Source organism: Sphaerodactylus townsendi, linkage group LG09 (genome assembly GCF_021028975.2).
Source record: "Sphaerodactylus townsendi isolate TG3544 linkage group LG09, MPM_Stown_v2.3, whole genome shotgun sequence".
Classification (NCBI taxonomy): Eukaryota; Metazoa; Chordata; class Lepidosauria; order Squamata; family Sphaerodactylidae; genus Sphaerodactylus; species Sphaerodactylus townsendi.
Genome location: NC_059433.1, coordinates 88,056,907 through 88,069,274, shown reverse-complemented (window position 1 = coordinate 88,069,274; position 12,368 = coordinate 88,056,907). Strand labels below are relative to the sequence as shown.

The window sequence follows — 12,368 nt, the reverse complement described above, 5'->3', positions numbered from 1 at the left end:
AGGCAATATTGTGGCAGTGTTCTGCAAGCAGTACTGGGATCAGTATGTGTAACAAATGATTCCCAGAGGTCTAGAGATGGACGGTCTGCTCCGTTCTTGACGGCTCTCACTGAGTTCCACAACACAAGTGCACAGCAGTCTTGAGAAGAATGGCAGATTCTAAAGGTCTGTGTTTGTGTTCAAACATGAGCTGCCTAGATCAGGGGTCTGCAACCTGTGGCTCTCCAAATGTTCATGAACTACAATTCCCATCAGCTCCTGCCAGCATGGCCATGCTGACAGGAGCTGATGGGAATTGTAGTTCATGAACATCTGGAGAGCCACAGGTTGCAGACCCCTGGCCTAGATGAAACATTCTCTTTAATGGATTTAGGTAAGAATCACAATTTGTTTCAGAGCTGGTATAGATTTACATCTTTTTGGCTGTCTTGAATGTCCTTTTAGGTGTATTATTCCACTTTTTCTGTGTATTGCTTTATTTTCCTTTAACAGAACTTTTTCTTTATAGGGCCTTTTACTCGCCCACACCCTGCAATATGGCGCATGGTTTTTGGTAAGTCTTTTTTTTTAAAGATATTTTTGGATTATTCTGAACAATAAACTAGGAGTCCAGTTTATTGCTATTGCAGTAAAGTAATGCTATTGCAAAGAGTAATGAAATTTATTCCTGCAACATAATCTTTTATGAGTCAGAGGTCACCATCAGATGCATGCATCAATTCATCCTTTGCGCAAATAAGTTTATGTTGATATTTTTGTGTGTGTGTGTGTGTGCGGACAAACTTTCGAAGAGAGACCAGGTTAAAACAAAATCTGTCAAAGAAGTAATCAGTCCATTCAGAGCGATTGAGAGTCTCTCCCATCTGTTAATAGACAGGCAAAGCAGGATAAACATAAAATCAGTTACACTTCAGCTACAATGTACTGAGCTTGAATTCTCTTCTTAAACTAGTAAATATATCTAATGAAGTTGTTTTCCTATCTCCATGACAAGAGACATTCAAGATATTGATGCAAAGGGAATACCCATAAGTTAACTGAGGACCTAAACGGCAAATGCTGATTTTTACAAACTACTTTGTCAGTTAGCCCTGTCACTTTTGTTCTCCTGTACTATCCATCCCAACTTTGCTAGTTTTTTCCCCCAAATTATTATTGGATGGGATAAGTGTTGTTTGTGTTGTTTTTGTATGATTAAAATTTTGCCTATCGACTGCCTTGAGTGCTTGCTGTTGAAATACAGAAGATAAATTTTCTCAGTGAATGAGTATTGTAAAACTTCTATATGAACGGATGGGAGAGTTGACAAGTTTGAAATGCATTGGTAGTTTTTTGTCATACCTATCAAATTGCCTACATGCCTACCATTTAAAGATTGTGGGAATATCTTCCTGAATGTTCAGGAGTGTAGCACAAAGTCAGTTCAGATATTCTTGTTCTGCATGTTTACTACCTAAGAATGAGTTCACTGGACTTTTTAAAGGGGGCAGTGAGTTTCAGGCAAAAAGAAGGACAGTAAGACTGGAGCACACAGCTGTGCCCAGTCATTTCTCACTCCTGAGGATATCTTAGTGTTCAGAGTGACAGGTGGGTGCAGAAAACCTCCCCTGTGAATGTTTAAAGGCAGGGGTTGGCTTCAGTCAGCTGAAAGATTTGGGGAAAGTTTCCAAGAGTTCCTGAGATACTTTGGAAAATGGGACCCTGGCCTCCATACACACTGAGAGAGTTTCAAAAATGTCATCGTGTATAGTTATAATCTGCAGGCATTTCAAGCATCTGCCGCCATTCTGCTGGTAAGGTTGCGGCTGAGTTTCCATCGTGAAGAAATTCTTGGATGCCCTTCAAAAACCTGAGCAAAGATGCATCTGCTCCATGAATGGTGGATGATCCTTTTAACTGCTATATCGTTCTTATTCCAAATCCTGGAATTCTTCCTTGAGCCTGTCCATGTTCACAATGGACAGTTGGAACCAAACCAAAGTTGGAAGTAAACGGTGACAGTCAGACGTTCAGAGTATTTTGACTGTAGTTCATAATGTGATTTCTAACTTGTTTGCTTTTCAAATTTCAGTTGTAAAAACACCTGGGGGAATGGTGATGAGGTTTTCATTGGTGTCATGTTCTGATTGCTACCATCACTGTAACATCAACATCAGAAGAGCTTTGCTGGATCAGGCCAAAGGTCTATGCAGTCCAAATGTCATTGCAAAACTTAGAAGCAGGACATGATAGTCAAGGCCAACATGGAGCCCCGCCTTTTTGCTTCCCAACAATTGGTATTTAAAGGCACACTGACTGCAAATTAGAAGATTTCTTTTTGCCATAGTAGACATTGATAAACCTGTGTCCTTTTTAAAGCTATCTAAGCTACTGGCCAACAATATATGATATGGCTATGGATAAAACTATTTACAGAAGTACTTTCTACAGAAGTACTCCCTATTACTATGTATGGGGGTGAAAGTTGGACAATGAAGAAAACTGACAGGAAGAAAGTTGATCTCTTTGAAATGTGGCAGTGGTAGACAGTGTAGTGGATACAGTGGACTATCAAAAACATGCACCCAGAGATAAATGGGTTCTAGATTAAATCACGCCTGAATTGTCCCTAAAAGCTAAAATGACCTCATTGAAGCTATCATACTGAACTTCTCATGAGAAGATAAGAGCCCCTGAAAAAGACAGCAATTCTAGGAAAAGTTGAAGACAGCAAGAAAAGAGAAAGACCCTACATGAGACTGGTTGACTATAAAAAAGCCATGGCCCTAAGCAAGGGTGTTAATGATTGGACATTTTGGAGGACATTGATTCATAGGGTCTCCATGAGTCAGAAACAACTTGATGGCATTTAACACATGCACACACACACACACACACACACTCTTTCTAGGATCAGTAGTCAATTGAGAATCATCTCAAGAGAAAAATGTTCAATATGTGTAATTTATAAGGACAAGAGGGTGGGGGCTGAGGTTCATTAATACTGACGTATACATTAATTGAATGCAGGGTTGGGGGGTATTGCTGTTCGAGCAGATATTTGATGGATCTAACCTTCAAAAAAGTTTAATCAGTAAACCAGCCCCTCTGAATTGTTCTCCTACAGGTTTGAGTGTGCTCTATTTTCTGTTTCTGGTGTTCCTGCTATTTCTGAACTTTGAACAGGTGAAATCTGTGATGTACTGGCTGGACCCCAATCTCCGATATGCCACAAGAGAAGCAGACATCATGGTATGTACTGCCAGCACTACAGAGGAAGAGAAACAAAGTGGCATCAGTTGCCTCTTTTGAAAATAATAGAATGTAATTTAGAATTTTCCCTGGGTACAGGGAAGGACAAGAAAAATGGCTCTAAAATATAAAGTGCATTCTAGATGTAAAATCTCTTCCATACAGGAGGAGAGTAAAAAGGGTTGTTGATTATAACATGATAAGAGCACCTTGCCTAACTGGAACAACTAAAGCTTTTGAAGCTTTTTGAACAGCTTTATACAAGGAAAGGATGTATGTTTCACCCCACATGGTGGACCTCTGGGGCAGTTTTTTGTAGCAGGTGGTGTGCCTCAAAGGGAAGCTATGCTGCTTGACATGGTCAGGCAGCAACTTCTTCAAAAACCATATCAGCTGCAAGTTCAGTGCTTTAATTTGTTCAAAAAATAGCTCATTGAATAATGTTGACATTCACAAAGCCAGTTAGGTTTGGTTATGTGAGGACATCACTGGGGAGAAACAGAGCTAGTTTAGAGCAAGGGCAGTTTGTTGGTGCTCCACACCACCGCTTATGTAAATAATCAAGAACAGCCTGCTAATTGGGTAAAAGAATTTGGCATGGAGGGATTGCAGAATCTGAATTCCCCGCCACAAAATTTGAGGGTTGTTGACTTGTGAATATAAAGTAATTATGCCTCAAAACATAGAAATATTTTTTTCAGACTATGAATAAATATTCATGTGATGAGCTGAGAAACAGTAGTATAGAATGCATTAAAAGTATTGCCAATCATGGAGGATATGTGTGCCAATTACTGTTTCCCAGAGTGAGGTGCGGTTAGCCATTATCCAAGAGTGTAATCTGGGCACGGAATATTCTCTCGTAGCAGAGTAGTCTGGAGTTAATTTCACCTTGAAACGTTTTCAACGTGGACTTATTTGCTGAGCTCATTCTGTCTCTTCTTTCTGTTCGTTCTCCAGGAATACGCTGTGAACTGTCATGTTATCACTTGGGAGCGGATCCTGAGCCATTTTGATATATTTGCTTTTGGGCATTTCTGGGGCTGGGCAATGAAAGCATTGTTGATCCGCAGCTATGGTCTTTGCTGGACTATTAGCATCACTTGGGAGCTCACAGAGGTAGGTAGTTCCCAGTGAGATGGGAATGTACAAGGCAGATTGTGCTATTTGAAGCTCTTGTCTAGCTCATGCTAGAATAGGCCAAGAACGACACCCTTCTGAAGCCTTGCAGAACATCTTTGTTTCAGAAAGGAGATATATATGTATCCCAGGGGAAGGATGTGTCCAATTCAACCATTCATGTGGCATTACTATCACTCTGTCACCACAATAGGCATAATAATTTATATAACTCAAGTAAATTGCTTGCCTCAGTAATTTGGAAGTGATTCTTACATACAAGGGACTGCTGATAGCCTGAGATGTAAATATCTTTGGCAGCTGGTTCCCTGTGTATATAAGGATCGCTTTCGTTTTTGTAAGAGAATGAGATGAAGGCACAGGAGAGGCCTTGGATTTTCTTCATTTTTTTAAGTTAGAGCTGCAGTGAGTTGAGATAGTGTGGTGTCTAAGAAAATGTGCAGTGATCTAGGGGCTGAATGAGTCAAATTGCACCTGCTGCAGACACTTTAGGTCATAGGTGTCAAACTCGCGGCCCATGATGGGAACTGTAGTCCCTAACATCTGAAGGGCCGCGAGTTTGACACCTATGCTTTAGGTGGTCATAGACCACTCTTTTTCTCCCTCAGAATCATCCCCCATCTGAGATAATACTATTCTACTTTTTGAGGTGGTTGTAAGCATTGCAAATGTGATAACATGCATGAAATGTTTTGAACATAGAAACTAGTTAAAGCCTATGGGTAGTCTGTTCAGTCTAGGACCAAGTGAATTTTATTCCCATAACCTTCAAGGGTGCAGCCAAAGATTAAGCCACCAAGACAATGGCATTTTTCTGTGTGACTGTGAACCATTGCCATATAGTTGAAAAGCTTTGACTCCTAATTTGTCAAAGCTTGGATGTTAGCATTACCTGTGATCTACATTACTGAGCATCAATACCAAAGCTGGATAACCGTATGTTTATTTTCAAGAAACTACAAATGGTGTAGCCTAGTTCGTTGACCTGAGTCTGAGTATTGGGCAAGATTTTAAAGCACATGCCACATTAGATCAGGCCAAACATTTTATGACAGTTATGTGAAATCTCTGCTGCCGGACTGAAACAATATGCATGGCACAGATTCACAGCAAATCAACCTACAGGGCTATTTTTACATCATGTTAAATTGATCGCGTAACCCTGCAACCTCAGATTGTAAGCTGCTTAATGTAGGAAACAATTTAGTAAATTCTCTGTGGAATGTCCCATCCTGCATAGCTTACTGATGTACACTATATAGTTATCTGTGCCTTTCCTTGATGGTGTCATGAAGCAGTCTACTGCCCCTTGATTGTGACATGTTGCATTTTCTTTAGCACGCTCTCTGCAGTTAAAATTGTGCTTGCTGCATAATATGGCGAATTAGCAGGTCAATAACTTGTGTTTTTTTGATCTGTTAAAATGTTATAAAGGCTGGATTGGGTGACAAGGAATAGCCTTTTGTGTTTAAGAAAATACAGAAAACTGTCTGGATCTGAAACTACTGTTTCAGGCAAATGATTCTCAGAGTCAAAATGCTCCCAGCAACCTGATCTTAACTGTGCCAGAGACTACAAAACGTTTGATGTTCAGTAGGTGCCCTAGTGCAAGGTGATGCCAAACCTGAAATGGCTCCAGTTCTGCAGTTCAACTGAGTCAGTGCCTGTCTTTGTTTTTCCTAATTGATTGTGAGTGGTAAAACTGAACGACTGCTGAGGAGCAGTATGCTTCCAGCCGTTCGTCAAGTTTGGATTTAAAGATGCCCATCTGGCATTCCCAGTTGCCACTGCAGGAGTGAAAAGTACAAGGTCGTTGTTGCTTGGAAGCCATCTCTCGATCAACATGCTAAGGCCAAATTATTTTTGTAGTGTTTGTTAAATGAGGAAAAGTTAGAATGGATTTTTCACTCTTTACTTGATGAGAGAAAGCTGCTTATAAAGATAACGCAAAACAAGTCTATGTGGAATTCTGCTCAGGTCTGTCCAGTGGAGCTTATTCCCAGGAAAGTGTTCTTAGAATTGCACTCACTGCGTATCGGGAGTTCAGGAGGTGATGCTTTCATTCCCATTGATGTGATTTCAGTTTGTGTTGACTGAAAGTTTCTTTCCTTATGAACTAGCTGGCATCAAATTGGTAGGACCAGGTGTTGGTCCTAGTAGAACCACCATTAGTAATTGGCAGTAGCCAAGAAGCCAGGTTTAGAAGGGTAGACTTTATGGACAGTGAAGTATGTAGACATTGCCAGTGAATCTGGCAAATTTTGCGCTGCGGATTTCTAGATTAGCTCATTGAAGCATGATAATTTAGAGCACAGGTGTCAAACTCGCGGCCCTCCAGATGTTATGGACTACAGTTCCCATCACCCCCTGCCTGCATGATGCCGGCAGGGGATGATGGAAACTGTAGTCCATAACATCTGGAGGGCCGCGAGTTTGACACCTATGATTTAGAGCAAGTCTTTACCAGTGCAAAGATACCAACCAATCAACTTAGCCCTGAATAACCATGTTTTTGAAAACATTTGTGTTGCACTGTTATGCTGAGAAGTACTAGCTGATCAAGAGCTCTTTGAAATCATGTTGATAGATTTTTGTCAAATTCAGCTGAAAAGTGTTTTCTGTATTTTCTGTTGTCGTATAAATTTGCATTGTATGTCTGAAAAAGAAAAAAACACCTTTTATCTGTATGAATTTCTCACCCAGAATTTCTTTGCTGTGTTCTGTAGCTGTTCTTCATGCATCTACTGCCTAATTTCGCTGAATGCTGGTGGGATCAAGTCATTTTGGACATCCTGCTATGTAACGGGGGTGGCATCTGGTTGGGAATGGTAGTTTGTCGTTTCTTGGAGATGAGGACCTATCACTGGGCCAGCTTCAAGTAGGTCTCCCAAGTACAAGCCAATATACGTTGTGTCAATGATACTACTGTGTAAAAACTCTGAAATTGTGTGTAACCTGTGGAGGTTTTCCAGTTACAAGGCCATTAAAACATTTAGAGTACAATCCCAGGCAGAGTTCTGTCCTTCCAAGCTTATAGACTTCCATGTTGCTTAGAAACATATAACTCTGCTTAGGATTGGAGTCTGGGCATGCAGTGCCAAGATATGCTTTGAAGTTGTAGCTGAAATGTCCCATTAAATGTCAAACTTATTTTTTAAACCAGAAGGAGCTATTGAGCAGTAAAGTACACGAGGCTGTATTTACACTTTCCCTAGTTCTCTGTTTGCCTTCCTTTTACAAGGGTTTTTTTCCCTAAAATTACTTTATCTTCTGTGTTTCCACCCTGAGGTGTACAGCCTGTTCTTTGCCCTTCCTCTCTTTCTGTCTTGGCATTAAGCCAGGGCAGATAATAACAACATTTTAATGAAAGCATCCAGTGTAAAATGATAAACTTACATAATAATCCTTCCAGTTGGACACCACAAACATATATACCATATTGACACAAAATTCATGCCTTGGTCCATTTCCCCCCTCCCCCCATGGGAATCAAAACAAACTCGATGCAATTTTGCTAATCCTCAAAGAAAAAAAGAAGCCTCTTTGTTATCATTTGTAAACAAATTTTCATTTCTTTAAGAAATAAACTAGAATGATGTTCATATCCCTTTATCAGCAAAGGGGAGAATTTGTCTGCAACAGGGCAGCCCTCAAGAGTATTGTCAATTTACGTTTCACTTCAGATACAAATAATGCATGTTAAAAGAAACATTTCTATAGTCCATCAAGTGCTGTGGAGGGCACAAGACCCCCCCCCCTTATACGCTTCTATTTTGGGGACATGGGCTGCGGAGAGAAGGGGGAGTAGAAAAGCTCCAGGACGCCATGGCAGAGGACTTCCATTGGGTGAAATTGGTTGTTTCTACTGTCACATTAGGATGGAATGCAAATTCCTACCAGGAAACCTTGTAATGGTTTCCTAATCCCTTATTCTTAACTGTTACGATCAAATCTAAAATAATAGAAAGTGGCAGTGACCTCCAGAACGTCACTGTGTTCCAATATTTGTCTTCAGGAACAATTTTTAATTGTCAAATGTATTACAGCTTGAAAGTGCCTTTTTGAGTAGTCACAGGAAGCTGTTAGTGTTTTGCACTTCTCTGTTTCGCTATTACAGAAGTGTGAAGCATGCATGTGCAAAAGTGTGCCTTCCGCTTCCATAACTAGGAAAGGTACTAAAATTTGCTTCTCAATGCACCTCTCTTGGCAACATGCGCGCATCCTCATGTTGTGTGTAGCACTATTATAGAACCATTCTATATTGTACAGATCCAGGGGAATGCAATTTTGATCCCCCCCCCCTTTTTTTTAACTTGTGGCTTGTTTGCAGGGATATCCACACCACCACAGGTAAAATCAAAAGAGCTGTGTTACAGTTCACTCCAGCAAGCTGGACATACGTTCGCTGGTTTGATCCCAAGTCTTCGTTTCAAAGAGTGACTGGAGTCTACCTTTTCATGATTATCTGGCAGGTAAAAAAAACCTGGCAACAGCCAGGGATACCTCACTAGTTTAGTCAAAAGAAATTGTGCTTGTTGTATTCATAAGAATATAAGAAAGAGCCTGCTGGATCAGATCAGAGTCCCATCTAGTCCAGCACTCTGCTACTCGCAGTGGCCCACCAGATGCCTTTGGGAGGCAGGATGTGAAAGCAATGGCCTGCTGCTGCTGCTGCTCCCGAGCACCTGGTCTGCTAAGGCATTTGCAACCTCAGATCAAGGAGGAACAAGATTGGTAGCCATAGATCGACTTCTCCTCCATAAATCTGTCCAAGCCCCTTTGAAAGCTATCCAGGTTTATAAAAAAAAGAAAACCATAACCTGAAGGAGGGATACTCCGTGCGGTGCCTGTGTGTGCTACTGTGCCCACCATCACCATTTTGTGATTTTTAGAAACTAAGGGGGGGGGGCTTCACCCAGCAGGGCTTCTGATTGGCCATTGGGAGATAGGCTGTTCAGATTTTTTTTAAAAAAATTGCTTCAATAGTCACTGCTAAATAGTCACTGCTAAAAGGATCTTTGCTGCCTTACTGTGTGTGTATGCAAGAAAGTATTTTCAAATAACCATTTCACTGTCTAAAGAGGTGCTTCAAAACTCATTGGTTTACTAGGCAAATACAAAATTGGTCACTAACCGCCTGTGGGAAACATAAAGAAAACGTCGGAGGTAAGAATGTGTCTTGCCTGTCCGGGATATAAAGTTTTGTGACTTGACTCTTTCTTCTTCTCCGTAGCTGACTGAGTTGAACACATTTTTCTTGAAACACATCTTTGTTTTCCAAGCCAGCCACCCTTTAAGCTGGGGTAGAATCCTCTTCATTGGAACTATCACAGCCCCCACTGTGAGGTAATATTTTGCTTTGTTTTTCCTCCCATTGAAAAAGTGCTTGGAAACTGTATTGCTCCCTTTTTAATATGCAACAAATTTTGCAGAAATTGTTTTTTAAAGTAAAATAGTAAATGTTAATAGAAAATGGAGAATTAAGAGGGCAATGTAGACACAGTCTTAATTTTAGATCACCTAAGCAAAATCCCACAAAGTAAGATGTTCTATTGGCAGGACACCTCCCTTTTGTGCCTCAATTCCCCATAGTGTTTACCTTCCCATTATTACAGTGCATTTCTCAGTAGAGTTAGAAGTGTGTAAGTGTACTGATTTTCATAGGCTTAGAAAGGTGTAGCTCTGTTTAGGAGCTTGTTAGTTGTTTGTCTGCCTACCTTTGTTTCATAGACAAAAACACAAAAGGTGAGTTTAGTATAACAAGAAAACAACCACCACCACAATAATTTTAAACTTACTGGAAACAAAGGCAATGCAGTTCTAGTGAAACAAAAATCATAGGTTGTCAGGAAAACAATGAAAAACAGTCTTACAAGCATAGAGTAAAAGCTCTTATAACAACTCGAGAGGTAAGCTTATGCCACAAAGTGTGTGTGCAATTAATCTCGTTTGTTCAGTCAAAATCGTACAATCAAAATCATATATTTTACGTTTTATCTGTAATAATACGTGATATCCATTTCTCACAGTTCCTAAAGGCTGAGGCAGCAGCTGATATACTGCATATCAGAAAGCTGAAGTTGGGGTTTGTTTGACTCCCTATGAAACAGGACTGAATATACCAGTTGTCTCTTTTTGACTACTTAATATTATATAGAAAGTGACTGAAGGAGCTTGTTTGATTATTTGCACCCTTTGGGGATCTAGCTCACCTCATTGTATTTTCTTTCAATTTTTGTCTGTTCAACCAATATTGATTATATGATTTTGACTGAGAAAGCTAGATAAATAGTACACACCCTTTATGGCATTAGCTTACCTCTCCAGTTGTTATAAGAGCTTTACTCTATGCTTGTAAGATGGTTTTTCAATCTGTAGTGTTTTCCTGAACACTCACAATCTATGATTTTTGTTTCACTGTAACTGCACTGCCTGTGTTTCATAAGGAGCAGCAGTGGTGTTGTGGTTAAGAGCAGGTGCATTCTAATCTGGAGTAACTGGGTTTGATTCCCCACTCTGCCGCTTGAGCTGTGGAGGCAGACATCTTAAACTTTGCAACTTTGTAAGATTACAGGTGAATATGTTTTTCTAGCTACTCAGGTAAGGGGAGACAGGGAATATCTCTTCTGTTTTTAATACTTCATATGATTGCTTGTCTTATTTTGCTGGCAGCTATCCCAGAAACATTCAAACCCTTTTAATTACAGCTGCAGCATTTTGTTGGATTGACTGATTAAATTAATTTTTGATTGACTAGAAAATTGTTTCTTGAATCAAGCAACAGATATTTGAAATTATTTTTAAATGCAAGTCCCAGAAGAGGCGTTTCTTTCTAAGTGTAGTACAATACTGCCTCTTCTAAGATAATGCCAATTGCAATATATGATTTTTCCTTATAGAAATGCATGCATATTTAATTTAATTAACTGACTATTCTTAGTAGAGGTTTTTTCTGAGTTTATGAAGGCCCGTAGTCTTAGAAGGCTGTAACTACTTAGAATGGCAGTGTAAAATGCAGATAAGTGACTATTTCTCTGATCAGGTGACCACCAGCCAGTGCAATTCTAAGGGGGGGGGGCCGTTGCACTATGGTCAGTTATGGTGTAGCCACATTGCCACTGCACTACAGGCAGCAAGCCAACAGGGTTCGAACCTCTGTGGAATTGGTCTATGGAGCTCCATTTATGGAATTGGGTCTATGAAGGTAGGACTGTGCCTACCTTCTTGCACAGCTCCCCAGAGTTGCCATAAGTGCCTCTGTGCCAGCATTAACGTCCCTTATGCTGGAAGAAATGTCATTTACATTGGCACTGGAGTCACACCACCTCCTCAGGTGTTTCAGCACCCCTCAGGATTGCACTGTTAGCTTTCATTAATTGCCCTTCTTTCTCACAAAATGGGCGAAACCCAGGTGTTTTGCTGGCTATATCCTAAATGGGTAATTTCTCATTTCACTAAAGTAGGATTCTATTTCTTGTTCCAGACAATACTATGCCTACCTCACAGACACACAATGCAAGAGGGTAGGAACTCAGTGCTGGGTTTTTGGGTAAGTGTTTGCTATAGCTGAAAATATAGATGTGCGTAGAAACGTTTGCAGTCTTCCTCAGTGAGGATAGAGCCTCTATTCCCAAAGACTTGCGGATGGACTCCTATCCATGTAGCAACTGAACCTGCATGATTTTGGGAAGCTTTCTTCATCTTGTCACTTCAGGTCACGTCCTAGAAACAAGACAGAGCTGAAATGTTCCTTCTGTGTGGAATGGTTGCTCATAGTTAACCTGAGGTTTTCAACACACCTTGTAGTGGTTTAAGACGCTTGTCCTTTTGAAACTGCTAAAGGTTCTGAGGGGCATCAGCTGATCTTTATAAAATTTTCTGTACTTTTTCCTGTTTTATCTCTCTATCAGTAACAGGAAAACAGAAATAAATCTGGACATAGCACAGTTTAGTCAACCTTTCTCCTGCCTCCCCATTTGCCCAAATGGGGGAAGGCT

At 40.4% G+C, this 12,368-nt stretch overlaps 1 protein-coding gene across 1 annotated transcript in view; it reads left to right on the top strand.

Annotated features, from left to right (window-relative positions):
* Positions 1-12,368, top strand: part of PTDSS1 (phosphatidylserine synthase 1) — a 45,788-nt gene that overhangs the window by 21,045 nt on the left and 12,375 nt on the right. The window contains exons 3-9 of the mRNA XM_048507486.1: positions 509-553; positions 3,107-3,231; positions 4,192-4,350; positions 7,098-7,249; positions 8,702-8,843; positions 9,605-9,717; positions 11,855-11,920. Of these exons, the coding sequence (XP_048363443.1) occupies positions 509-553; positions 3,107-3,231; positions 4,192-4,350; positions 7,098-7,249; positions 8,702-8,843; positions 9,605-9,717; positions 11,855-11,920 (802 nt within the window). The remainder of the gene's footprint in view (positions 1-508; positions 554-3,106; positions 3,232-4,191; positions 4,351-7,097; positions 7,250-8,701; positions 8,844-9,604; positions 9,718-11,854; positions 11,921-12,368) is intronic.